Source organism: Balaenoptera physalus (assembly GCF_965194825.1).
Source record: "Balaenoptera physalus genome assembly, chromosome: 15".
NCBI classification, from domain to species: domain Eukaryota; kingdom Metazoa; phylum Chordata; class Mammalia; order Artiodactyla; family Balaenopteridae; genus Balaenoptera; species Balaenoptera physalus.
This window is the reverse complement of record NC_138894.1, coordinates 51941583-51968518: the sequence shown is the minus strand read 5'-3', so window position 1 is coordinate 51968518 and position 26936 is coordinate 51941583. Positions and strand designations below refer to the sequence as shown.

At 38.6% G+C, this 26936-nt stretch overlaps 1 protein-coding gene across 12 annotated transcripts in view; it reads left to right on the top strand.

The window, feature by feature from the left end:
• The window catches only part of EML6 (EMAP like 6), a 351593-nt gene that overhangs the window by 158923 nt on the left and 165734 nt on the right, over positions 1-26936 (top strand). For all 12 annotated transcript variants that reach the window (XM_082426244.1, XM_082426236.1, XM_082426246.1 and 9 more), the window contains 3 exons: positions 12312-12471; positions 15999-16097; positions 24112-24180. In XM_082426244.1, coding sequence (XP_082282370.1) covers positions 12312-12471; positions 15999-16097; positions 24112-24180 — 328 coding nt within the window. The remainder of the gene's footprint in view (positions 1-12311; positions 12472-15998; positions 16098-24111; positions 24181-26936) is intronic.

Sequence of the window (26936 nt, the reverse complement as noted above, 5' to 3'; positions counted from 1 at the left end):
ACCACTGCTCAACCACAGATTATACAGGTACCCATGGACTTACACAGTTCAAGGACAATGGCAGTGGACCCTGGTGGTCTGTTGACATTGCTGTCACTTCCATATGTCCTGCCCAGGCCCACCTAGAGGGCGGGGCTGTCTCCGTGGTGTGAGGTGAGATCACAGTCCCAGTGGTGGTACTCCAGTGCCAAGTGCAGCTCTGGGGACAAGGACTGAAGCACAGCCACCCCCATCTGAGGTCCCACTACCACCAGCCCACTATTTTCAAAAAAGTCTTCCTTTGCCTTTTCTTTCTCACAGATGAGCATCCACTGAGGTTGGGCCACTCCCTCTTCAGCCCAGAAAGCAGCAGCCTCCCCCTCTGCCCTCAGACAGTCCAGCCTAATCATCACTTTGATGCACTTATACCTCCAACACTGGAAAATTCTCTCAGGGTTATTTTCAGAGAAAGGAGAGAGAAGGCTTTCATGCTTTCCTGGTGAGACTACTGGAAAAAAAAAAAAAAGCTACTACCGTATAAAGTTATTACTGAGAGAATCCCTAAGGCAGCCTGGGCAAAAATGAAATAAGGCTTTAAAAAGCAAAGTCCAAATCATGAACATTTTTTTAAATGCTGCACTTGGAACAAATACTCAAATATAATTTTTTTGCCTTCAGGAATTGAGAATGATTAGTGTTGATGAGAGTTTTTTGTTTAACCTCATAAGGCTACCTCTTTTCATGACCCTATTAATTCTCATTTTCTCCCCACACAACATTTTGGGAAATCTTCCTGATCTTATCTGACATCAGAAAGACATGCTTTTGCCCTTGGAGAAACAAATTAATTCCTTCTCCCCGATAGGGTGATGAAAGTTCTTCTCTGCAGTGCTTTCTATTGCTATGGCAACAGAAGATGGGATTTCCCAATGGAACTAGATTTATATATACACAGAGAAAAGCAGTTCTTTAAAAGCTTGATCCCTTTTTTGTTGCCATGTGTACAATACAATCAATGCAATAAACTAACTACCAAGGAAAGGACACCAAACCTTTTTATGTAGGTGTGGAATGAGACCTCCGTGGTATTGAGACCCTCAGTGAAAGGGAGTCAATTTTGAAAGTTTTAACACTGTGACATTGCTGTTGTAGCCATAATAATCTGTAAAATTTGTAATGTGCAAGTTTTCTTAGAAAAGCAGAGATTTGGCTTTATGGACTCTCAACTGGAAGACATAAAATATAAGTAAGCAGTATCGATACTTCCAGTCACAGAAAGAACCCAACACTATGTTATGGTAAAGAACATGATGGGAAGCCCAGAGTGGACCAGATATTTTGTGTAGTGGTGGTACTTTCCACTTCTGTAATTTCGTCATGGAAGAACACAACAGTTGGCCATTTCTGATAAAATCTGATCAGAAGGAATTCAGGGGGCATGATAATTTTCATCATGGCCCCTTAATAGGATAAGGAGACCCACCCTCCTATAATCTGTTGGTTGATCTAAAGGCAATACTTAAGGTAGCTTCTTAGGCTTAGGGTGTCTCTGTAGGAGAAGGAAAGAGCAGTTTTGAAGTATGCAGTAGGGGGCCAATTTGGAATCTGTATCTATCTATCTATCTATCTATCTATCTATCTATCTATCTATCTATCTCATTTAAACGCTTCTGAACTAAAATTCCAAATATGTTTTGGGATTAGATGAAAGCAGATCCTGCTCAAAATGACTTTTCATGAAATTCTTGAATTCCTAAATTCAGACAAGTGAGAAGGGAATAGATAACTTGATGGTAGCTTCAAATATGCTTATTAAATAAATGCTTCTGTAACTTCACCCTTACCGATACCTTATGTGCAAATCCAGTGATTAAGGTTGCTGGGGTTTTCCCCTGCTTTCTTACGAGGATTAAAAACTGCTGTTGAATGATATGACATATTTAAAACAAAAGTAAATGCCGCTTGGCTCTGCTCTAAAAGATACACGGATGCTGTCATTCTATTACCCAGGTGGAAGGAGTGAAGTTTCTGGGAAGCTGATGGGAAAATGGCAAAGTGAGTAGAGGTGGTTGTCTGTTTGCCCTATTCTTGCCATGGACGTGGATAAATAGGAACATTATGAGTCATTGCATTGTTGCATGCAAGCCAGAGAAGCGAGGTCAGAGACTTGGCTTATAAAAGGAGAAAAGGATAATTTTGTTAATATATTCAAATGGTAAAGGAGGAACTTAGATAAATGGGATATCATGGGCTGGGAAAAGATGGTTTAAAGAACAGTGGTAAAGAAACTTCTGGGGAAAAAATCCAGTATGGACATTTTAATAAATGTGATAAATTTATATGCTTTAAGATGAATGAAAAGGATGATAAAAACCAGAGTAAAAATATTTCAAATCCATAATGGGATGTTTTGGGGTCACGCTGATAATTGAGTAACATACACTGATAAAATATTTTGAAGGCCTCTCTAAAGATTTGTTGAAAGTGTTTTTTTCATTTCCCCCCTCATTCAAGGAATGAGAAAAGTCAGGAATCTTGAAATTATAGTTAGAACAATTGCCTGGAATAGCAATGTTTTTATTCTTCATTGTTTAGAACCCCAGAAATTTACCAAGTCTCTCAAGCATTTTAATTAGAAGCTGTAATCACAGCAAAAGAGTTTCATTTGTATCTCTTGAAAATGTCTCTCAGCCTCTAGGGGAAATATACTCAATCCTCTTTATTCTCCAGTCCCGGGTAGAACCTGTGCCTGTAGCAGGAGGGAGAGGCAATACAGCAGCCATGACCGTTGGCCTCCTTCACTCCCTCTTCAGAAAGCACCTTCTTTGTTTTTTTTTTTAACATCTTTTATTGGAGTATAATTGCTTTACAATGGTGTGTTAGTTTCTGCTTTATAACAAAGTGAATCAGCTATACATATACATACATCCCCATATCTCCTCCCTCTTGTGTCTCCCTCCCACCCTCCCTATCCCACCCCTCTAGGTGGACACAGAGCACCAAGCTGATCTCACTGTGCTATGTGGCTGCTTCCCACTAGCTAGCTATTTTACATTTGGTAGTGTAATATGTCCATGCCACTCTCTCACTTTGTCTCACTCCCAGTTTACCCTTCCCCCTCCCCGTGTCCTTAAGTCCACTCTCTACGTCTGTGTCTTTATTCCTGTCTTGCCCCTAGGTTCTTCAGAACCACTTTTTTTTTTTTACATTCCTTATATACGTGTTAGCATATGGTATTTGTTTTTCTCTTTCTGACTTACTTCACTCTGTATGACAGACTCTAGGTCCATCAATCTCACTACAAATAACTCAATTTCATTTCTTTTTATGGCTGAGTAATAATATTCCATTGTATATATGTGCCACATCTTCTTCATCCATTCATCTGTTGATGGACACTTAGGTTGCTTCCATATCCTAGCTATTGTAAATAGAGCTGCAATGAACATTGTGGTACATGACTCTTTTTGAATTATGGTTTTTTCAGGGTATATGCCCAGAAGTGGGATTGCTGGGTTGTATGGTAGTTCTGTTTTTAGTTTTTTAAGGAACCTCCATACTGTTCTCCATAGTGGCTGTATCAATTTACATTCCCACCAACAGTGCAGGAGGGTTCCCTTTTCTCCACACCCTCTCCAGCATTTATTGTTTGTACATTTTTTGATGATGGCCATTCTGACTGGTGTGAGGTGATACCTCATTGTAGTTTTGATTTGCATTTCTCTAATGATTAGTGATGTTGAGAATCCTTTCGTGTGTTTGTTGGCAATCTGTATATCTTCTTTGGAGAAATGTCTATTTAGCTCTTCTGCTCATTTTTGGATTGGGTTGTTTGTTTTTTTTGATACTGAGCGGCATGAGCTGCTTGTAAATTTTGAAGATTGATCCTTTGTGCGTTGCTTCATTTGCAAATCTTTTCTCCCATTCTGAGGGTTATCTTTTCGTCTTGTTTATGGTTTCCTTTGCTCTGCAAAGGCTTTTAAGTTTTACTAGGTCCCATTTGTTTATTTTTGTTTTTATTTCCATTTCTCTAGGAGGTGGATCAAAAAGGATCTTGCTGTGATTTATGTCATAGAGTGTTCTGCCTATGTTTTCCTCTTAGAGTTGAATAGTGTTTGGCCTTACATTTAGGTCTTTAATCCATTTTGAGTTTATTTTTGTGTATGGTGTTAGGGAGTGTTCTAATTTCATTCTTTTACATATAGCTGTCCAGTTGTCCCAGCACCACTTATTGAAGAGGCTGTCTTCTCTCCATTGTATATTCTTGCCTCCTTTATCAAAAATAAGGTGACCATATGTGCATGCGTTTATCTCTGGGTTTTCTGTCCTGTTCCATTGATCTATAATCTGTTTTTGTGCCAGTACCATACTGTCTTGATTACTGTAGCTTTGTAGTATAGTCTGAAGTCCAGGAGCCTGATTCCTCCAGCTCCATTTTTCTTTCTCAAGATTGCTTTGGCTATTCGGGGTCTTTTTTGTTTCCATACAAATTGTGAAATTTTTTGTTCTAGTTCTGTGAAAAATGCCATTGGTAGTTTGATAGGGATTGCATTGAATCTGTAGATTGCTTTGGGTACTAGAGTCATTTTCACAGTGTTGATTCTTCCAATCCAAGAACATGGTATATCTCTCCATCTGTTTGTATTATCTTTAATTTCTTTCATCAGTGTCTTATAGTTTTCAGCATACAGGTCTTTTGTCTCCTTAGGTAGGTTTATTCCTAGGTATTTTATTCTTTTTGTTGCAGTGGTAAATGGGAGGGTTTCCTTAATTTCTTTTTCAGATATTTCATCATTAGTGTATAGGAATGCAAGAGATTTCTGTGCATTAATTTTGTATCCTGCTACTTTACCAAATTCATTGATTAGCTCTAGTAGTTTTCTGGTAGCATCTTTAGGATTCCCTATGTATAGTATCATGTCATCTGCAAACAGTGACAGCTTTACTTTTTCTTTTCTGATTTGGATTCCTTTTATTTCCTTTTCTTCTCTGATTGCTGTGGCTAAAACTTCCAAAACTATATTGAATAATAGTGGTGCGAGTGGACAACCTTTTCTTGTTCCTGATCTTAGAGGAAATGGTTTCAGTTTTTCACCATTGACAACGATGTTGGCTGTGGGTTTGTCATATATGGCCTTTATTATGTTGAGGAAAGTTCCCTCTATGCCTACTTTCTGGAGGGTTACATCATAAATGGGTGTTGAATTTTGTTGAAGGCCTTTTCTGCATCTATTGAGATGATCATATGGTTTTCCTCCTTCAATTTGTTAATACGGTGTATCACATTGATTGATTTGCGTATATTGAAGAATCCTTGCATTCCTGGGATAAACCCCACTTGATCATGGTGTATGATCCTTTTAATGTGCTGTTGGATTCTGTTTGCTAGTATTTTGTTGAGGATTTTTGCATCTATGTTCATCAGTGATACTGGCCTGTAGTTTTCTTCCTTTGTGACATCTTTGTCTGGTTTTGGTATCAGGGGGATGGTGGCCTTGTAGAATGACTTTGGGAGTGTTCCTCCCTCTGCAATATTTTGGAAGAGTTTGAGAAGGATAGGTGTTAGCTCTTGTCTAAATGTTTGATAAAATTCACTTGTGAAGCCATCTGGTCCTGGGCTTTTGTTTGTTGGAAGATTTTTAATCACAGTCTCAATTTCAGTGCTTGTGATTGGTCTGTTTATATTTTCTATTTCTTCTTGGTTCAGTCTCAGAAGGTTGTGCTTTTCTAAGAATCTGTCCATTTCTTCCAGGTTGTCCATTTTATTGGCACATAGTTGCTTGTAATCTCTCATGATCCTTTGTATTTCTGCAGTGTCAGTTGTTAGGTCTCCTTTTTCATTTCTAATTCTATTGATTTGAGTCTTCTCCCTTTTTTTCTGGACGAGTCTGGCTAATGGTTTATCAATTTTGTTTATCTTCTCAAAGAACCAGCTTTTAGTTTTATTGATCTTTGCTCTTGTTTCCTTCATTTCTTTTTCATTTATTTCTCATCTGATCTTTATGATTTCTTTCCTTATGCTAACTTTAGGGTTTTTTTGTTCTTCTTTCTCTAATTGCTTTAGGTGTTAAGGTTAGGTTGTTTATTTGAGATGTTTCTTGTTTCTTGAGGTAGGAATGTATTGCTATAAACTTCCCTGTTAGAACTGCTTTTGCTGCATCCCATAGGTTTTGGGTTGTCGAGTTTTCATTGTCATTTGTTTCTAGGTATTTTTTGATTTCCTCTTTGATTTCTTCAGTGAGCTCTTGGTTATTTAGTAGTGTATTGTTTAGCCTCCATGTGCTTGTATTTTTTACGGATTTTTTCCTGTAATTGATATCTAGTCTCATAGCGTTGTGGTCAGAAAAGATACTTGTTATGATTTCAATTTTCTTAAATTTACCAGGGCTTGATTTGTGACCCAAGATATGATCTGTCCTGAAGAATGTTGCATGAGCACTTGAGAAGAAAGTGTATTCTGTTGTTTTGGATGGAATGTCCTATAAATGTCAATTAAATCTATCTGGTCTATTGTGTCATATAAAGCTTGTGTTTCCTTATTAATTTTCTCTCTGGATGATCTCCATTGGTGTAAGTGAGGTGTTAAAGTCCCTTGCTATTATTGTGTTACTGTCAATTCCTCTTTTATAGCTGTTAGCAGTTGCCTTATGTATTGAGGTTCTCCTATGTTGGGTACATATATATTTATAATTGTTATATCTTCTTCTGGGATTGATCCCTTGATCATTATGTAGTGTCCTTCCTTGTCTCTTGTAACATTCTTTATTTTAAAATCTATTTTGTCTGATATGAGAACTGCTACTCCAGCTTTCTTTTGATTCCCATTTGCATGGAATATCTTTTTCCATCCCCTCACTTTCAGTCTCTATGTGTCCCTAGGTCTGAAGTGGGTCTCTTGTAGACAGCATATATATGAGTCTCATTTTTGTATCCATTCAGCCAGTCTGTGTCTTCTGGTTGGAGCATTTAATCCCTTTACATTTAAGGTAATTATTGATATATATGTATGTTCCTATTACCATTTTCTTAATTGTTTTGGGTTTGTTATTGTAGGTCTTTTCCTTCTCTTGTGTTTCCTGCCTAGAGAAGTTCCTTTAGCATTTGTTGTAAAGCTGGTTTGGTTGTGCTGAATTCTCTTAGCTTTTGCTGTCTGTAAAGCTTTGAATTTCTCCGTCAAATCTGAATTAGTTCCTTGCTGGGTAGAGTAATCTTGGTTGTAGGTTTTTCCCTTTCATCACTTTAAATATGTCCTGCCACTCTCTTCTGGCTTGCAGAGTTTCTGCTGAAAGATCAGCTGTTAACATACAGGGGAATCCCCATAAGTTTATTTGTTGTTTTTCCCTTGCTGCTTTTAATATTTTTTCTTTGTATTTAATTTTTGATAGTTTGATTAATATGTGTCTTGGCATGTTTCTCCTTGGATTTATCCTGTATGGGACTCTCTGTGCTTCCTTGACTTGATTGACTATTTCCTTTCCCATATTAAGGAAATTTTCAACTATAATCTCTTCAAATATTTTCTCAGTCCCTTTTTTTTCTCTTCTTCTTCTGGGACCCCTATAATTCAAATGTTGGTGTGTTAAATGTTGTCCCAGAGGTCTCTGAGACTGTCCTCAATTCTTTTCATTCTTTTTTCTTTATTCTGCTCTGCAGTGGTTATTTGCACTATTTTATTTTCCAGGTCAGTTATCCGTTCTTCTGCATCAGTTATTCTGCTCTTGATTCCTTCTAGAGAGTTTTAAATTTCATTTATTGTGTTGTTCATCATTGTTTGTTTGCTCTTTAGTTCTTCTAAGTCTTGTTAAACGTTTCTTGTATTTTCTCCATTCTATTTCCAAGATTTTGGATAATCTTTACTATCATTACTCTGAATTCTTTTTCAGGTAGACTGCCTATTTCCTCTTCATTTGTTTGGTCTGGTGGGCTTTTACCTTGCTCCTTCATCAGCTGTGTGTTTCTCTGTCTTCTCATTTTGCTTAACTTACTGTGTTTGGGGTCTCCTTTTTGCAGGCTGCAAGTTCGTAGTTCCAGTTGTTTTTGGTGTCTGCCCCCAGTGGCCAAGGTTGGTTCAGTGGGCTGTGTAGGCTTCCGGATGGAGGGGACTGGTTCCTGTGTTCTGGTGGATGAGGCTGGATCTTGTCTTTCTGGTGGGCAGGACCGAGTCCAGTGGTGTGTTTTGGGGTATCTGTGACCTTATCATGATTTCAGGCAGCCTCTCTGCTAATGGGTAGGTTTGTGGTCCTGTCTTGCTAGTTGTTTGGCATGGGGTGTCCAGCACTGTAGCTTGCTGGTCGTTGAGTGGAGGTGGGTCTTAGCGTTGAGATGGAGATCTCTGGGAGAGCTTTCGCCGTTTGTTATTACATGGAGCCGGGAGGTCCGTGGTGGACCAATGTGCAGAACTCGGCTCTCCCACCTCAGAGGCACAGGCCTGATACCCGGCTAGAGCACCAAGAGCCTGTCAGCCACATGGCTTCCTTCAACCAAGAAATGTTGTTTTTTTCATTTTCAAAATGCTCAGCTGTTCTGACTTTATCTTTTGCAGCTCAGTTTCTGACATCTGTTTGTTCCCAAGGGAGGAGGCCCAAGGCATGGGATGGGGGAGCAGCATGGTGATGCTCTGGGCATCCTCCCTTCTCATCTCTCGATGTCCAGCATTCCTCTCTCAAGCACCTTGTTAATGCTTACTCTGCCTCGATGTTTCAGGACCATGTAGAGTGATAGAAACAGCCCTTGCCCTCATGGAACAGACAGTCTAATCAAATCCTCTTCTTCATAGCTCTTGGGACTTCAGGTGTGATGTAACCTGGGGAGTCTCTTTGGTGGAGACTAAGGTCGAGTTAAGGCCATCTTTTTCCCAGGATCAGGCTTCAAACTCTAATGCTGCCAAGCTCTGTGATTTATCAACCCAGTTGCCTAAGCAAAAAACTGTCAGGTTTGACATGTTCAAGCTTTTCCTTAGCCTCAAACACCCTCACCCTGGCTCTCTCTTGCTCTCTTTCCCTTACATATCTCTTGACTCTTCCTCTCCATCCTCTCTGCCCCTGTCTTACCTCACTCTCTCACCGAGTCTCTGGCCTCTCTGCTTCCTCTCCTAACAGCCCTCACCCATCTGTTCTTCCCACTGTTCCTCACTGCTACTAGGTTTACCTTCCTGACATGTGAAACTATTTATGTTGTATCCTGCTCATGACTGTCAGTGGTGCCCTAACTTTCTGGCCCGATTAAAAGGGCTTTCAAGGCTGCCCTGGCCTGCCCGTTATTGGTTTACGTGTCTGTCCTTCCTTTTAAGGTGGACTTCTTGAAAGAGGGGCAGTGTATTTTCTGTTTTTGTTATCTATGGCACCACCTGACATTTCATAGGTCCTTAAATAAGGGTTTGTTGAATGAATGAATGAATGAACTAAAATATACCAAATTGTCATAGGGTTTTCATAGACTGCTTCCATCCACTATTTTAATGAAACAAGTATGACACTCCATAATCTACTTGCAATTTTCTAGGACATCTAGAAACTATCAAGGACCAGATGTATCCCAGCAAAATTGATATTGAGAGGGTACTTTTATACTTTATTGGTCTTCTCTCACCAACTCTGAATGCTAAAGTGTTCTACAAGCTTAAAATGTTTTAAAGCCTCTAACAGTCACCTATTGTGAAAAAACTACCCTTTTATGTGTGTTTTCTTTTTATATTACTCCTCATAATGATCCCAGAGGATATATTTTCCAGCAAGTACTAAGATGGCCAACTCAGACTCGGGGCACCCAGGTGTTTTTCATCCCAGCCCATCCTCTCCTCCCTTCCCCTCCATCAGGACCCTCGTTCACTCCCATCACAGCTGAAGCCAGGAAATCACCTGCACCTTGTTTGCCTTCCCGGGAAACCCCACACTCCCCCATCCAGACCAGGCCCGGCCCAGACCCATAGACTCCCTGACAGAGTTCGAAAGAGGAGCACATTTCCTGATGGAGGGGCTTGCCTGGAGAGGCCGGCTCCCGCATCGCAGGGTGCAGCAGTTGGACTGGGTCAGAAAGGGAGAGCAATGCCTGAGGTGGTGCTGCAGGGGAAAGGCTTGAGGAAAAGGCAGCCATGGTCTCCTGGGGTGAATTCTAGACACCTCGCTGCTGCCAGGAGGAACAACTGGCCCCCGAGGATGTGCAGTGACATGGTGCATAAGGGTTGCTGCAGCCTTGGACCATGGCAGATATTGGATTTGTCCTTCCTCTTCCTGAAAGGTGATAGACTTTCGGCCCGCCTGCGTGCATTTCACTCCCAAGTTCTGAACTCGGGCAGTCTCCCCCCTGCACAGCCTTTGGGCCAGAGCCTGGTCCCCAGCACCTGGCCAGGCCCCTGGGGAGAGTGCCCTGTGACTATGGCTGGCGGTGGGGGGTAGGGGATAGGGGGTGGGGGTAGGGCAGGTGAGGCAGATTGAAATTTGCTTGATTGGTAGTGTGAGCCGAACTCCTTTCTGACTGGAGCGTCCTCACTGGCACCTGGAGCACGCAGGTGTTTCTCATCCCAGGAAGCCTCTGCCTCCGCAGAACTCGCGAGATCCCGTGAGATGGGGCTGCTTCTTGGAAGGGCGGTGGCGGCAGAAGCGCCTGGGCTTGATTCCTCTGAGACGCCCCGAAGGTCAGCGCTCCCAACCCATCCTCTTCCTCCTCCTCCATTTGGACCCACACTCCACACTCCCCCCCCCCCCCCCCGCAACCCTGCAGCCAAAACCACAAGGCTCACCCTCCAGGCAGCTCCAACTCCACCCTCTTTGCTTACAAAGAAAAAGGAAAAACCAAAACTCGATGAAGTATCCAGCCTCGTAGGGAGAGTGCAAGTGGAGCCGACCTCCAGCTTAGGAGGCATCACAGGGACTGAAGACCTGTGGATGGGGGCACTGGGAGCTCCTGGGAAGGCCAGCTGCACCCCGGCGCCAGGGTACAAGGGCCTGGGAGGGCCAACGGTAAGGAAAGGGAGCCAACACTCGGGGTCCTGTGCAAAAGATGGTACTAGGTTTGGTGGGAGACCCAGGAAGTGAGCACAGTGGGATGAGAGACACCAGAACAGACTGTGGGGCTTGGTGGTTGCAGAATTGGGGGCCGGGGCACACATGGAGCCAAGGGAGAAGCAGAAAGTAGTTTGTTTCTGAAAGGAACACCCGTATCCACAGAGACAGGCCTATGTTGGTTGTATCTTTCTGTTGCCAGTTACACAAATAATGATGGTAACGAAACTTGAGTGCTTACTCTGTGCTAAATGCTCTATATTCATTATATCATCTATTTTCATATATTATCTTCATTTTAAAGATGAGGAACCTGAGGGCAAAAGAGATCAAGTAACATGTCCAAGGAACTAGAGGTAGTGAGGGGCAGCCAATGTGCAAATCCAGGTGTCTGATTCCAGAGCATATATTCTTATCAAAATCAAGCTGAAAGTTGAAAAGGAAAAAAAAATTCTACTTCTGTTAACTGTAAACAGATGCTGAAATTGAAAAGGAAAAAAATTCTACTTTTGTTTATTGTGTAAACAGTCATCTGCTAGTTTTTTATATAGGTCTTTCGTTTAATTCCCAACACCTATTTTTAGAAAGGCACAACTTCTTTACACACCGAATTTAAAACGTTCAAGTGATTTCTCATCTAGGAGTAATAATGATTACATTTCTCCCTCTTAACTGCTACAGATTCCTTGAAATTCTAGTTGGTATTTGACAGTTTTATTTTGATTGGACTACAGATGTAGGAAAAATTCTACACAAACCACAGGCATAGTAATTTGCGGTTCTCTTAGTGTCACAGTGATTTGTGTAAAATAGAAATTTTCATTTAAAATACATAATCTATGGCAGCAGATACAGAAACAGCACTTGACTCTGAGACCCCCTCCATGCTTTGGAATCCTAATGAGGGTGGTATCCAGAGCTTCTGCAAGCAGGTTTAATTAATTCTGAGAAGTGCACTTTCTCCTGGCAACAGCATTTTTTTTTTTCAACTTAAAGTCAAAAGTTAATTTGAAAGCTGAGTACAGTAAGTAAATACCATAACATAAGGCAATTATAGAACATAGAATTATAACAGTTGTCTGATTTTCAAGGTTACCAAGCAGGTAAGATGAGATGAAATTATTGTTAAACTGTGCTAAGCCTCTCTTTGCCAAAGTTGAACATTTCTATTAGACCAATCAGCTAATTCATTACTTTGGGGACAGTTTGGACTCTTTCTCTTGGGATTATCTTGTTAGATGATTAAAATGAGAAATGTGGATAAAAGATGATCAGTGTTTTTTTTAACTTTGTTCAATAGGAAGATGTGAAAGAGGCCTTTTTCTTTTTCAGCCTTGCCTTACACCCAGATAAAACCCTTGTTGCAACTGGCCAAGTTGGGAAGGAGCCATATATATGTATATGGGACTCCTATAATGTCCAGACTGTGTCTATTCTTAAAGATGTCCATACACATGGAGTCGCCTGCCTGGCTTTCGACTCGGATGGACAGGTATGTATCTTTTTGCATTTTCTTTTTCTTTAATGACTTCTCACAAGTCACCTAGAATTATAATGCACATAGCCTATAGGCTCAGAAGGTCTATCAACCCTCCCTATCTCCCCTTGTCAGCCTCTTAGAACCCTCATATGTTTGGTCCTTTTCCACACTCATGGTACTGACATCCAGCTCTGGATAGGACCCAGTTTTGGTTCCCCCAGTCTCACTATTAGGTTAAAAAGCCTCCAGAAAGGAAGTTGTGAACTTCATGTTGATTGGGTTCATAGTGACTCAGTGATTCTACTTTGTCTTCCATTGTTAGCTTCCTATTTGGAATGAGGGTTGGACCGAACCTTTTTCACTGACCTCAAGCCCTGAGTATCTCCTTGATTCCCCTTGCTTTCAGAGGATAGCATCACCTCCTAATAATTCATTGAGAAGATTCTATTTGATTCTTTAACCTTGAGGTGACTTCTAACTCCTTTCCTCTACCCATTCACCTCAATTCAAGCAGTCACTGATCCATGTGTATTTATTAGTTTCTTTACAGTGACTCTGACATTCATTCTCTCCTTCCCATTCTCCCTGCCACCATCCTTTAAGTTCCAGATCTGTGTCATGCCTGACAGTTTAAGTAACCTCTTAACTGGTCTTCACACAGTCAATTTCTTGCTAATACATTTCACCAACTGAAAAAAGTGTCAGAACGTTGTTTAAAAACAACAGAAGCTTGGAGTACCCCCTGAATGAAGTCCACACTTTGTGGCTGGGCATTCTAGGCTGACCAACTTTTCTAGCCTTCTTTTCACTATTCCCTTGCAGTCAAGTTGGACAAGTCAGCAAGATTCCTCTATCAGACCAGGTACTTTGGCACCTCCAGACACTTTCTCATGCTGCCCTCTTCACCTCCAGTGCCCTGCTCACCCTGTTTGCCCCTTAAAATGACTCATTCTTCCAAGACACTTCATAGGTCTTCATGAAGCCCTCCCAGTCTCCCCCTCCAACAAAGTGTCTCTCTTTCTGTGGACTTCCAGCAACACTTGATAGAAAAGATTTGTTAATGTGTTATAGATACCAACTCTATCTCAACTTTTAAAAGATGTTAAAGAGAAGGGAGTGGAAGCGTAGAGGCCTCATTCCTGGCTCTCCCTGCATTCACCTCCTCACGAAGGCCGTGCCTTTTCTTCTTAGCCTTCTCCACATTCCTAGGATGCCCTTCCTCTGTCTCTTTCACTCTGGTATTAATGCCAGTTAGTTCCTTCAGTCTATTTTTTGGTAAATTTTAGAGTTACTTCTCTAAGTCCATATTGTGGAAAGACCTGTGAAATTATTCATAGACGATTGACCAAACTGAGAGTTTGCAGGTAGTTCAGATAGGACTTGACCTGGTTTGGGTCACTTTTTAAACAGTTAAGATTTACTTTGTGTTTTCTGCTATTTTGAGAGAGTAGTGATCATTCTATTCATTTTTCTTTCCAGAATTAGATTCAATACATATGTGGACCCCTGGTATATATGTTTTTGATTTAACTACTCTATAATCTTGTCCAGTTTAGTCAGGATAATGCATAAGTTCTATTGTATATCCAGGTCTAAAGAGAAATAGCTAGATAGTAACATTTATTCAGATTTGCAGTTATTGACTTCCTGACTAAACTGAATGAATGTGTCAGGATGCATATGTATGTACAAGTGTAAATGAATGCTTTGATGTGAACTTACATGCACGTTCTCTAATCTGATTTTGCTTTTCTAGCAAACGTTTATCAAAATTCTAGCAAACATTCTTTATCAGTGTTCTAGCAAACATTCTTTATCAAAATCACAAGAAAAATGTAATGTAGCAGGGGGAAATCCAGCTGTAACTTTTAGTTCTTTGTTCATGTTATTTTGTGTTAGAATCCTAGCTATTTTTTTAGGTTCCATTTTAAAGGTAGAGACAGGGATGGACTGCATGGTACTTTCACAACTGTCAGTTGAGAAAAATAACCTCCTATTTGTTTGCTGTGATGGATTTCGTGGCTTGTTGATGCCTATTGCTTCAGATCTGCCTTTTTCCCTGGACAGAGTTCACTGGAATCGAGTGATATTTAGAAAATGACAAATGGACCATCACCTCACAAGCATCAAAAGGCAATTGAAATGCTTTTCAGGTAGCGATAGGGCCTGTCACTGCAAATGAACAGAATAGATTTCTTTTGGCTTTTTCTCAATCTTCTTCACATTTCTTATGTGGGTTTTACTTTAGTGCCCATGTTTATGTTAACTGCTTTTTCTGTTTAAGTAAAGAGAAAAGAAAAAAATAAGCTGAATGGAATTCACCCACTTCAAATTTTCATATATAGATAAAAATACAACCATGTCTTATAATCATTTCCATTACTGCAACTCTCAATTGAAAATTACAGCAAAGACCTCCTTTCATTAAGCACCAGTTTTAAAACCTCCAACTATATGTTTTTTATACTAAATATTCCTAATGGAAGCTGCCTTTAGTGAAGAAACCTGAATAATCTCTGCATAACAGTACATGTATACATTTAGCCATATATGGCTGTCTATCATTGCGTATATATGCACATACACACACAGTGAAATACATAAGCTCACATACTGTTATACTTGGGTAATGATGTTTTTAAAACCTTTTGACTTACATTATTTCACTGATCCATACAACAATACTACTTTGTAGACAGAAAAAATATTTTACACTCATTTTACAGTTGAAAAAATTGAAATTTAAGGAGTTTAATTTTCTAAGGCCTTATGTCTGGCTAATCATGAAGTCAAAAGGGAAGCCAAATCTACTTACTCCCAGCCCAGACCTCTCTCTATTACATAATGCTGTTTCTATGCTGCGAGAAGCTCTGATTTTGGTGTCCCTAATACATGTTTTGACCCTATTAATTTTGTATATACTCAGGTGTGGGATTTTTTTTCCCTTTGAGGACAAGGTCTGATCTGAATCCAGTGAATTTAGACTGGGAGATGAAGTACCAGAGTACTTTTACTAAAATTATGTATCCTTCTGTGGTCACTCCAAATGTTTGTGAAATTATGAAAATTAAGAAGAATGAAGATAATGTTCATTTATGGGATTTCTTCTCCATGTGTTTGTCAAACCCTTTCATTTTAACAGTTTGGTGAGGCTTTTAGACTACAGAATCCTAGATGCTCTTAAAACCATATTAAGATCTTAAATTTGAAATTTTAAATCCTGCCTTCTAGTTCTGTTCCTATGATTTCCACTGATTAATCAGAGACTTCATGAGATTTTGCATGTTTCCTATGTTTAAGAAGGACAAATTTGTTGTAGGTTTTAGGTTGTTGAAATTTTAGTATATGCTAATGGAATAATATCTACTGTGATATGTTTAGTTTTGGATTTAAGATGGATTTTGAGAAATCATTTTTTTCACAAGAAATTCAATACTTGGCCCATAGTAGGTAATAAGAACTATTTATCGAAAGACAGAATGGATAATAGGAAGTTTTCCCATCATTTTCTGGTATTAAATTATTGTTCTTATTCTTAGCGTTTAGCCTCTGTGGGATTGGATGCCAAAAACACAGTCTGCGTTTGGGACTGGAGGAAGGGAAAACTTCTGGCCTCAGCCACTGGCCACTCTGACCGGGTAAGAAGACCTTGTTGGATCAAGCCATGCAGGTTTCATTACTGTGGGGGAACTGTGATGTAGCTTCTCAGAGTTGTAGTATTTTTTAAAATAAAATTTTCAAGTGTAGATTTTCCCTCCATATGCAACTTAAAATCTTACTGTTTATAAAAATTAATTTATGATTAGTAGCTATGTCGGCATGATCTCTTCTGGTGATCAGATGCTTTATTTAAATTGTTACTGTTATTCATAGGCAAAACAAATTTTTGATACTGGCATTTAGCTTCATAAAATAAAAATAGAATTGAATTTGAAATTATATGCACTGTTTAGGTGTATTCATTTAGAAATGGAAATAGTTGTTAGAAAATAATATTCACAAGATATGTTTACAAGTGTATACATTTGAATTTCAAATGAATGTAATGACAACTGTGTGATTCTTTGTTATATTCAAGAAACTGGAATATAAATTGTGGCCTGCTTACCATTCATATTGAAGTCACTGTGATCGTAGATAATTCCATGTAGCCATAGCTGGCAAGATGGGGTAGGAAGCAGGCATGTGCATTAGCTGGTCAGAAATCTATTCCTCCAGTGTCTGGAATAATTAAAATAATTTGGCTATTTTATTGTCTTGATTTTCTAATTGTAAAAAAATGAATTTGCATGACTGTCTTACATTGATTCCTAGTTGTTCTGTATTTCTGCAAAGTATAACTCCATGCAGAATGAGACCCTAATTAAATGTAAATTCACTGCCTCTTGATTGGTGTGAACTCTAAAAGATTTCTTTATATGAATGGCATATTCATCTAGGGAGAATTCTCATTTTAAGGGGCCCCCCTAGTTTTTACTGAACATTTGGGCAAATTGTATTCGAGGATTAAGTCCTCAGAAAGTCCAGGAGTGATCAGCAATGGAACGTTAGTGTTGGAAGAGGCCTGGCACCCCTCTGGTGCAATGGTTCCCACCAGTGGCTACACATAAGAATCCCCTGGGCAGATTTCAGACTATAGTGATGCTTGGGCTTTACCCGCAGGTATTGATATTAACTTACTGCTATTTAATTGGTATTAACTTAGTACTTAATGAACAGGTTGAAAATATTTTTGATTCTTGCATTTGGTTTTTTTTTTCCTACATTAAATTATATCAGTATTTATTCTCAATTTATTAATTTTATTTACTTATTTATTTTTAATATAATTTTTATTTTATATTAAAGTATAGTTGATTTACAATGTTATATTAGTTTCAGGTGTACAGCAAAGTGATTCAGTTATACATATACATATATCCATTCTTTTTCAGATTCTTTTCCAATATAGGTTATTATACAATATTGAGTATAGTTCCCTGTGCTATACAGTAGGTCCTTGTTGATGGTCTATTTTATATATAATAGTGTGTATATGTTAATCCCAAACTCATAACTTATTCCCCCCCACACCTTTCCCCTATGGTAACCATAAGTTTGTTTTCGAAGGCTGTGAGCCTGTTTCTGTTTTGTAAATAAGTTCACTTGTATCATTTTTTTAGGTTCCACATATAAGTGATATCATATGATATTTGTCTTTCTCTGTCTGACTTACGTCACTTAGTATGGTAATCTCTAGGTCCATCCATGTTGCTGCAAATGGCATTATTTCATTCTTTTTTATGGCTGAGTAGTATTCCATTGTACTTATACCACATCTTCTTTATCCATTCCTCTGTTAATGGACATTTAGATTACTTCCATGTCTTGGCTATTGTAAATACTGCTGCAATGAACACTGGAGTGCATGTATCATTTCGAATTATGGTTTTGTCTGGATATATGCCCAGGAGTGGGATTGCTGGATCATATGGTAGTTCTATTTTTAGTTGTGTAAGGAACCTCCGTGCTGTTCTCCATAGTGGTTATACCAATTTACATTCTTTTGTACCAATTTACATTCCCACCAACAGTGTGGGAGGGTTCCCTTTTCTCCACACCCTCTCTAGCATTTATTGTTTGTAGAATTTTTCATGATGGCCATTCTGACTGGTGCGAGGTGATACCTCATTGTAGTTTTGATTTGCATTTCTCTAATAATTAGTGATGTTGAGCATCTTTTCATGTGCTTTTTGGCCATCTGTATGTCTTCTTTAGAGAAATATCTATTTAGATCTTCTGCCCATTTTTTTTTGTTTGGTTGGTTGTTTTTTGATATGGAGCTGCATGAGGTGTTTGTATATTTTAGGATTAATCCCTTGTTGGTTGCTTCCTTTGCAAATATTTTCTCCCATTCTGTGGGTTGTCTTTTCCTTTTGTTTATGGTTTCCTTTGCTGTGCAAAAGCTTTTTACGTTTCATTAACCCCCGTTTGTTTATTTTTGTTTTTATTTTCATTACTCTGAGAGGTGGATCCAAAAGATCTTGCTGAGATTTATGTCAGAGAGTGTTCTATGTTTTCCTCTAAGAATTTTATAGTATCCAGTCTTACATTTAGGTCTTTAACCCATTTTTAGTTTATTTTTGCATATGGTGTTAGGGAGTGTTCTAATTTCATTCTTTTACATGTTGCTGTCCAGTTCTCCCAGCACCACTTATTGAAGAGACTGTCTTTTCTCCATTGTATATTCTTGCTTCCTTTGTCTTAGATTAATTGACCATAGGTGCAGTGGTTTATTTCTGGACTTTCTATCCTGTTCCATTGATCTATATTTCTGTTTTTGTGCCAGTACCATACTGTTTTGATTACTGCAGATTTGTAGTATAGTCTGAGGTCAGGGAGTCTGATTCCTCCAGCTCTGTTTTTCTTTCTCAGGATTGCTTTGGCTATTCAGGGTCTTTTGTATTTCCAAACAAAGTTAAAAATTTTTTGTTTACCAAATTTATTGATGAGCTGTAGTAGTTTTCTGGTAGCATCTTTAGGATTTTCTATGTATAGTATCATGTCATCTGAAAACAGTGACAGTTTTCCTTCTCCTTTTCCAATTTGGATTCCTTTTATTTTTCTTCTCTGATTGCCATGGCTAGGGCTTCCAAAACTATGTTGAATAAAAATGGCGAGAGTGGATATCCTTGTCTTGTTCCTGATCTTAGAGGAAATGCTTTCGGCTTTTAACCATTGAGAATGATGTTAGCTGTGGGTTTGTCATGTATGGCCTTTATTAGGTTTAAATAGTTTCCCTCTATGCCCACTTTCTGGAGAGTTTTTATCATAAATGGGTGTTGAATTTTGTCAAAAGCTTTTTCTGCATCTACTGAGGTGATCATAGGTTTTTTTTTTTTTTTAAATTGGAGTATAGTTGCTTTACAATGTTGTGTTAGTTTCTGCTTTACAGCAAAGTGAATCAGCCATATGTATACATATATCCCCTTCCTCCCAGATTTCCTTCCCATCTAGGTCACCACAGAGCACAGAGTAGAGTTCCCTATGCTATACAGTAGGTTCTCACTAGTTATCTATTTTATACATAGTAGTGTATATATGTCAATCCCAGTCTCCCAATTCATCTTTGCTAGTATTCTGTTGAGGATTTTTGTGTCTATGTTCATCAGTGATATTGGCCTGTAATTTTCTTTTTTTGTGGTATCTTTGTCTGTTTTTTTGTATCAGGGTGATGGTGGCCTCATAGAATGAGTTTGGGAGTGTTCCTTCCTCTGCAATTTTTTGGAAGAGTTTCAGAAGGATAGGTGTTAACTCTTCTCTAAATGTTTGATAGAATTCACCTGTGAAGCCATCTGGTCCTGGACTTCTGTTTGTTGGAAGATTTTTAATCACAGTTTCAATTTCAGTACTTGTGATTGGTCTGTTCATATTTTCTATTTCTTCCTAGTTCAGTCTTGGAAGGTTATACCTTTCTAAGAATTTGTCCATTTCTTCCAGGTTGTCCATTTGATTGGCATGGTGTTGCTTGTAGTGGTCTCTTATGATCCTTTGTATTTCTGTAGTGTCAGTTGTAACTTCTCCTTTTTCATTTCTAATTTTATTGATTTGAGCCCTCTCCCTTTTTCTCTTGATGAGACTGGCTTAAGGCTTGTCAGTTTTGTTTATCTTCTCAAAGAATCAGCTTTTAGTTTCATTGATCTTTGCTATCATTTCCTTCATTTCTTTTTCATTTATTTCTGCTCTGATCTTTATGATTTCTTTCCTTCTACTAACTTTGGGTTTTGTTTGTTCTTCTTTCTCTAGTTGCTTTAGGTGTAAGATTCAGTTGTTTATTTGAGATTTTTCTTGTTTCCTGAAGTAAGATTGTATTGCTATAAACTTCTCTCTTAGAACTGCTTTTGCTGCGTCCCATAGTTTTTGGATTGTCATCTTTTCATTGTCATTTGTCTCCAGGTATTCTTTTATTTCCTCTTTGATTTCTTCAGTGATCCTTTGGTTGTTTAGTAACATGTTGTTTAGCCTCCATGTGTTTGTGTTTTTTACAGTTTGTGTGTGTGTGTGTGTGTGTGTGTGTGTGTGTGTGTGTGTGTGTGTGTGTGATTTCTAATCTCATAGCATTGTGGTCAGAAAAGATACTTGATATGATTTCAGTTTTTTAAAAATTTACTGAGGCTTGATTTGTGGCCCAGCATGTGATCTATCCTGGAGAATGTTCCATGTGCACTTGAGAAGAATGTTTATTCTGCTGCTTTCTATAAATATCAATTAAGTCCATCTGGTCAAATGTGTCATTTAAGGCCTGTGGTTCCTTATTGATTTTCTGTCTGGATGATCTGTACATTCATGTAAATTGGGGTGTTAAAGTCCCCCACTATTACTGTGTCACTGTTGATTTCTGCTTTTACGGCTGTTAACATTTGCCTTATATATTGAGGTGCTACTATGTTGGGTGCATATATATTTACAATTGTTATATTGTCTTCTTGGATTGATCCCTTGATCATTATGTAGTGTCCTTCTTTGTCTCTTATAACAGTCTTTATTTTAAAGTCTATTTTGTCTGATGTGAGTATTGCTACTCCAGCTTTCTTTTGATTTCTGTTTACATGGGATATTTCCATCCTCTCACTTTCAGTCTGTATGTGTCTTTTGGTTGGAGTATTTAATCCATTTACACTTAAGGTAATTATCCATATGTATGTTCTTATTGCCATCTTGTTAATTGTTTTGGATTTGTTTTTGTAGGTATTTTTTCTTCTCTCTCTTCTGTTCTCTTGTGATTTGATGACCATCTTTAGTGTTGTGTTTGGGTTGCTTTTTATTTTTTGTGTGTGTATCTATTGTAGATTTTTGGTTTGTGGTTCCCATGAGGTTTTGATATAGCAGTCTATATATATACAAGATTGTTTTAAGTTGCTGGTCTCTTAATTTCAAATGCATTTCCAATATCCTGCATTTGTACTCTACTCATGATTGCTGGTTTTGGTATCATATTTGTGTGTGAATGATTTCCTACATTTACTGTACGTTTGCCTTTACTGGTGAGGTTTCCCATTCGTAATTCTTTTGTTTCTAGTTGTGACCTTTTCTTTTCCGGCTAGAGAATTTCCTTTAGCATTTGTTGTAAAGCTGGTTTGGTGGTGCTGAATTCTCTTAGCCTTTGCTTGTTTGTAAAGCTTTTGATTTCTCCACTGAATCTGAATGAGAGCCTTGCTGGGAAGAGTATTCTTGTAGGCTGTAGGTTTCTGCCTTTCATCACTTTAAATATATCATGCCATGCCCTCCTTTTTCAGGTAAATTGACTTCTTTTTCAGGTAGATTGACTTCATTTTCAGGTAGACTGACCATCTCTACTTCACTTAGTTGTTCTTCTGAGGTTTTATCTTGTTCCTTCATCTGGAATATATTTCTCTGCCATCTCATTTTGTCAAACTTTCTGGGTTTGTGGTCTCTGTTCCTCAGGCTGCAGGATTGCAATTCTTGCTTCTGGTGTCTGCCCATTCATTGGTGGGTGAGGTTGGTCCAGGGGCTTGTGGAAGCTTTCTTGTAGGAGGGATTAGTGCCTGCCCACTGGTGGGTGGAGCTGCGTCTTGTCCCTCTGATGCGCAGGGCCCTGTCAAGGGGTGAATTTATAGGTGATTGTTGGCTCAGGACAACTTTAGGCAGCCTGTCTGCTGATGGGTGGGGCTGTGTTCCCCCCCACCCCCACCACTGGTTGTTTGGCCTGAGGCATCCCAGCACTGGAGCCTGCAAGCTGTTTGGTAGGGCCAGATCTCGGTGTCAAAATAGCAACATCTGGGAGAGTTCATGCCAATAAATATTCCCTGGGGCCTCTGCCACCAGTGTCCTTGCCCCCACAGTGAGCCACAGCCAACCCCTGCCTCCCCAGGAGAGCCTCCAAGACCTGCAGGTAGGTCTGGCCCAGGATCCTATGGAGTCACTGCTTTGCCCTGGGTCCCAGTGCATATGAAACCTTGTGTGCACCCTCCAAGAGTGGAGTCTCTGTTTCCCCCAGTCGTGTGGAGCTCCTGCACTCAAGTCCCACTGGCCTTCAAACCCAAATGCTCTGAGGGCTCCTCCTCCCAATGCCAGACCCCCAGGCTGGAGAGCCTGACATGGGGCTCAGATCTCTCACTCCTGTGGGAGAACCTCTGTGATATAATTATTTTCCAGCTTTTGGTCTCCCACCCAGTGGGTATGGCACTTGATTATATCATGAATGTGCCCCTGCTACTGTCTTGTTGTGGCTTCTTTTTTGTCTTTGGGTGTGGAATATCTTTTTTGGTGGGTTCAAGTCTTTTTTGTAGGTGGTTGTTCAGCAGTTAGTTGTGATTTTGGTGTTTTCATGAGAGGAGGTGAGCTCAAGTCCTTCTACTCTACCATCTTGTCTCCTGCTCATACCTTGCATTTTGGATATTACTGTTTCTGCTGTTCTGTGATCCCATTAAGTCTTATCTTACAAAGTGGTTGAATTGGACTGGATCAATACATGAATTTCCTGTTGTTTTGCTGATGAACTGTACATTTTCCAGTTAGGAGTAGATTGTAAAAAGTACAATGCTATCTAGTGAGAACTCTGTAATTTTAAGAGCCTAGAATGTTTTAATGAAATACTGCTTTTAGAACACTGTTCTCCCAGACTCCATAATTTGTATCACACAGTTTTACTCTTTATTGTTGAGGTCAGTATAAATTATTATTGGTTGCTTATGGGCAAATGATTATTTTCAAGATTATTTTAGTGGCTAAAATACTTAGCCCCTAGCACTAATTTGTATAATCAGTGCTTTGTAGTCTGCAAAATGATCGTACATACATTATCTTAATTGACCTCACAACAGAACTGAGATGGTGTCATTCTTTCATTTTTGAGATGCTGAGGTTAAGGTTAGAGATGCTAAGACTTGCCTGAGCTCGCATAGATAAAATGGGTACTTGGACCTTATTCATACTTGGTCCTTAGACCAAGTGTTCTTTCTTCAGCGCTGTTTCTGTGGTCAATAATTGTTCCTTTCTACCTATCCAAAGGTCCTCCTTCTTTGTCTGATGATTGGAGCAATAGCTTCCTACTTGATGAGAAGTTAGCAGCCTCTTTCTCTAGTCTAGTCTCTGCCCCTGCAATTGGTCCTTCTTTCTATTAGAGCTTCACAGAATGTGGTCCATGGACCACCTGCATCAGAATCTCCTGGGCTGTGTTTTAAAATGCATGTGCCTGGACCTAATTTCCGATCCACTAAATCAGAATCTCTGACATGGGCTGGGGGAATATGCACTTTAAACAGTTGCCATTCTCTTTGTTTTCATTGTAAAGCTGTCTCAAAAGTGTGTTATTAACATTGTGGAGAGCCACCAAAAATTTGATCAAAAAACTATCCTAAATCATCACAGTTTATTTACCTTGGATGGACAAAGTTAAAAATGTGATACCAGTTTGTTCTCAATGACTGTGGTTATTTATTACTTATTCATTCAGGACTAAGGTCAGTAGATACAAGGTGCTAAAATGTGTATTAGCAATTCCTGACTCATCTCCATAGCCAAATACTCCATTTGGGTAGGTAACATTGTGCTCTGAATGTTAGAGTAGAGTCTTGGCAATTGGACAGTATCTGAAAGAAGGCAAAAACACATGAATGATCAACAGAGCAACTTTTTGTCTTTTTTAAACAGATTTTTGATATTTCCTGGGATCCATATCAGCCAAACAGAGTGGTTAGCTGTGGAGTGAAACATATAAAGGTAAAGTAGTTATTATAAAGAAATTTTGGTACCTTGTATGAAAATAATTCCAGATGTTTATATATATAATTTGGTGTTGAGAAACTGCTTGACTTTACATTTTTTCCCCTTAAATTTGGAGGCTTCTTACCTGCATCTCTGATCCCAGAGCACACTAACATCAGGTGATGGGCCTCCCTTTTAGAAATGCAGTATAAAAACAATCAAGCCAAGTGCTCAGCAGGCAGCTGAAAAGGAAACTTTATGTTAATTAAATATTATACAGAAGACAGAAAACTCATAATACTTTTAGGATTGCATGTTTTAAAACAGTTCTGATTTTAATTTTGTGAATTAAGTTTTTTCATTATGAATGTTTATACATATTGCATGTCAAAACTTTTTGACATGTTGATGTGTTCTTTTAGAAGAAAGATGCCATGTTGTGTTGGACCTAGAAGGAGAGGGATACATAGTACAAACCTACCTGGGCCATTGGCTTTTAAATGCCTCTCTTCCTGTAGACTACACAGCCTGGAATACTGCTAGTGGAGCAGGACCTGCCTCTGTCTATTTGCTCCTCTCTATTTTGTTACACAGGTAGCAAAATTAACACCATAGACATCCTTTCCTCTGACATAGCAAAAATTTCTCCTGGACCCTGGGATATGGCCCAGGATCTTCTGTCTATAGGTTTGTAGATAATATAAGTTAAAGTCCGTAAAGAAAAGAGTGTAAGGGTTACTTGCTTGAACAGAGCATGTGTGCATCTCTGCTGCTACAAAAATGGTGCATTTCTGTGTGAACAGAGTAAATGTCTGTGTTACTCCTCCAACCAACTCCTCCTGTTTCCCAGTTCTTTTGTTCTTCTTTTAGTCTAGTTTTTCATGATCCTTCCCATTATTCCTACTTAATGGTTAGAAAGGGACATGTGGTAAAATGCTCAGAAATAAACATAACAAGAAATATGCAAGACCTAATTTTAAAACTATTATAAAACTTTATAGAGGAATGTAAAAGAAGACTTGGGCAAATGGAGAGAGACAACTTTGATTCCGGACATGAAGTGTAAAAATTATAAATGCATTATTTATCTCCAAGTTAATTTATATTTAATACAAGTTCAATTAAAATCTTTATAAGCTTTATTGTTATCTGACAACATTTCCCTTTAAGTTATTCTAAGTTAATCTATGAGAATGAAAGAGTGAGAATAACCAAGAACTTTGGCACAAAAAAGAATAATGAAAAAGAAAATGCACTACAATTTACTAAAGCATATTATGAAGTTTCAAAAATTAAAATGGTACAAGACTGGGGTAAGGATAAATAAACACCAACCAAAGAGAAACTAAGCTGAGAAATAGACCTTAATATGTATGACAATTTAGAATATAATAATAGTACATCTGACAGGTGGGCACTAGAAAAATTTATTATTCTAGTTGTATGTCATTACTTTATAGCATATACTAAAATTATTTATGAATTAAAGAGTTAAATGTTAAAAAAAACTACAAAATAGAGGAATATATATATGTAAATATTTAATTTCTCTCAAGTTGGAGAAAGGTGTTTCTAAATGTAAAAGCAAATAAAGAAACCATAAAGGTGTTTGACACAAATAACCAATAAACAATCTACAGTAAGGAATAGAAGGGAGTTTTATTTCAGCCAAGCTGAGGACTAGACCGGGAGTGCAGTCTCCACCAAGGAAGAAAGCACTCTGGAGAAACATGGTTTTCAACACAGTTTTATATTTTGTCTGAACAAAGAACATACATACATCAAACATGACAGGGTACATTCCTTCAAGCTTTCAACAGAGATGTGTAGTTTCAGATTAGCACATACACAGAGAGTCAGCATGACCTTGACCTCTGGGAAGGGAACTTTGTCTTCAAAGGAGTACTAACATGGGCATCATGGAAGGGGAGGCATTTACTCCTATGTTCAAAGAGGACATTCTTTACTTCTGGATAATGCATTCTTTTCTTTAATGGTTAAAGCAAATGTACAATGTATGTTTGACAGGCCATAAGTCAGGCTGTTCTAGTTCACATAAAATTCAGGCCAAATCACGTATAAGCCAGAATGGCTTCCCCACACCCTAAACGGTGAAAATTTCTTCCGTCAAAGAATAATACTATAGATTCAACTATATAAATATTAAAATATTCTGTTTACCTTCCCACTACCCCCAAGAAACAAAAGAGGCAGACCACAAACTAGCGAAGTATAGGCAAGAAGCATAGAATGTTGGTTTGTTCTTGAAATATAAAGAATTCTAGCAAATCTATAGAATGGACAAAGAACGTCCACAATATTTTTATTTTTGTCAATTGTCTGCTAATAGACACATGAAAATGCTAACTCTCATTAATAATTAAGGAATAGACATTTTAAAATAACAATGTTTTTAATATATCAAAATGATGATTAAAATGTATCCAGTATTGGGAAAGATTTGGGGAATGAACACTCTCAAACCTTGCTGGTGGAAGGATAAATGAGTATAGTCTTTCAGTCCAGAAATTTGGCAATACCTGTCAATTACCTTAGAAATGTTGACACCCTTTGAAACAATAATTTCATCCCAATTTTAGTATATGTGCTGCCAAAGTAAGCACAGCCAGTAATCTCATATCTTGTAATTTATCCCAAGGAAATTCTTAGGAGTATGAACCAAGCACTGGTTCATTGCTGAATAACTTATCAATAGCAAATAAAACCAAATAAAAGACGACCTGAAACCCCCTAACTGCCCTCAGGTGGTT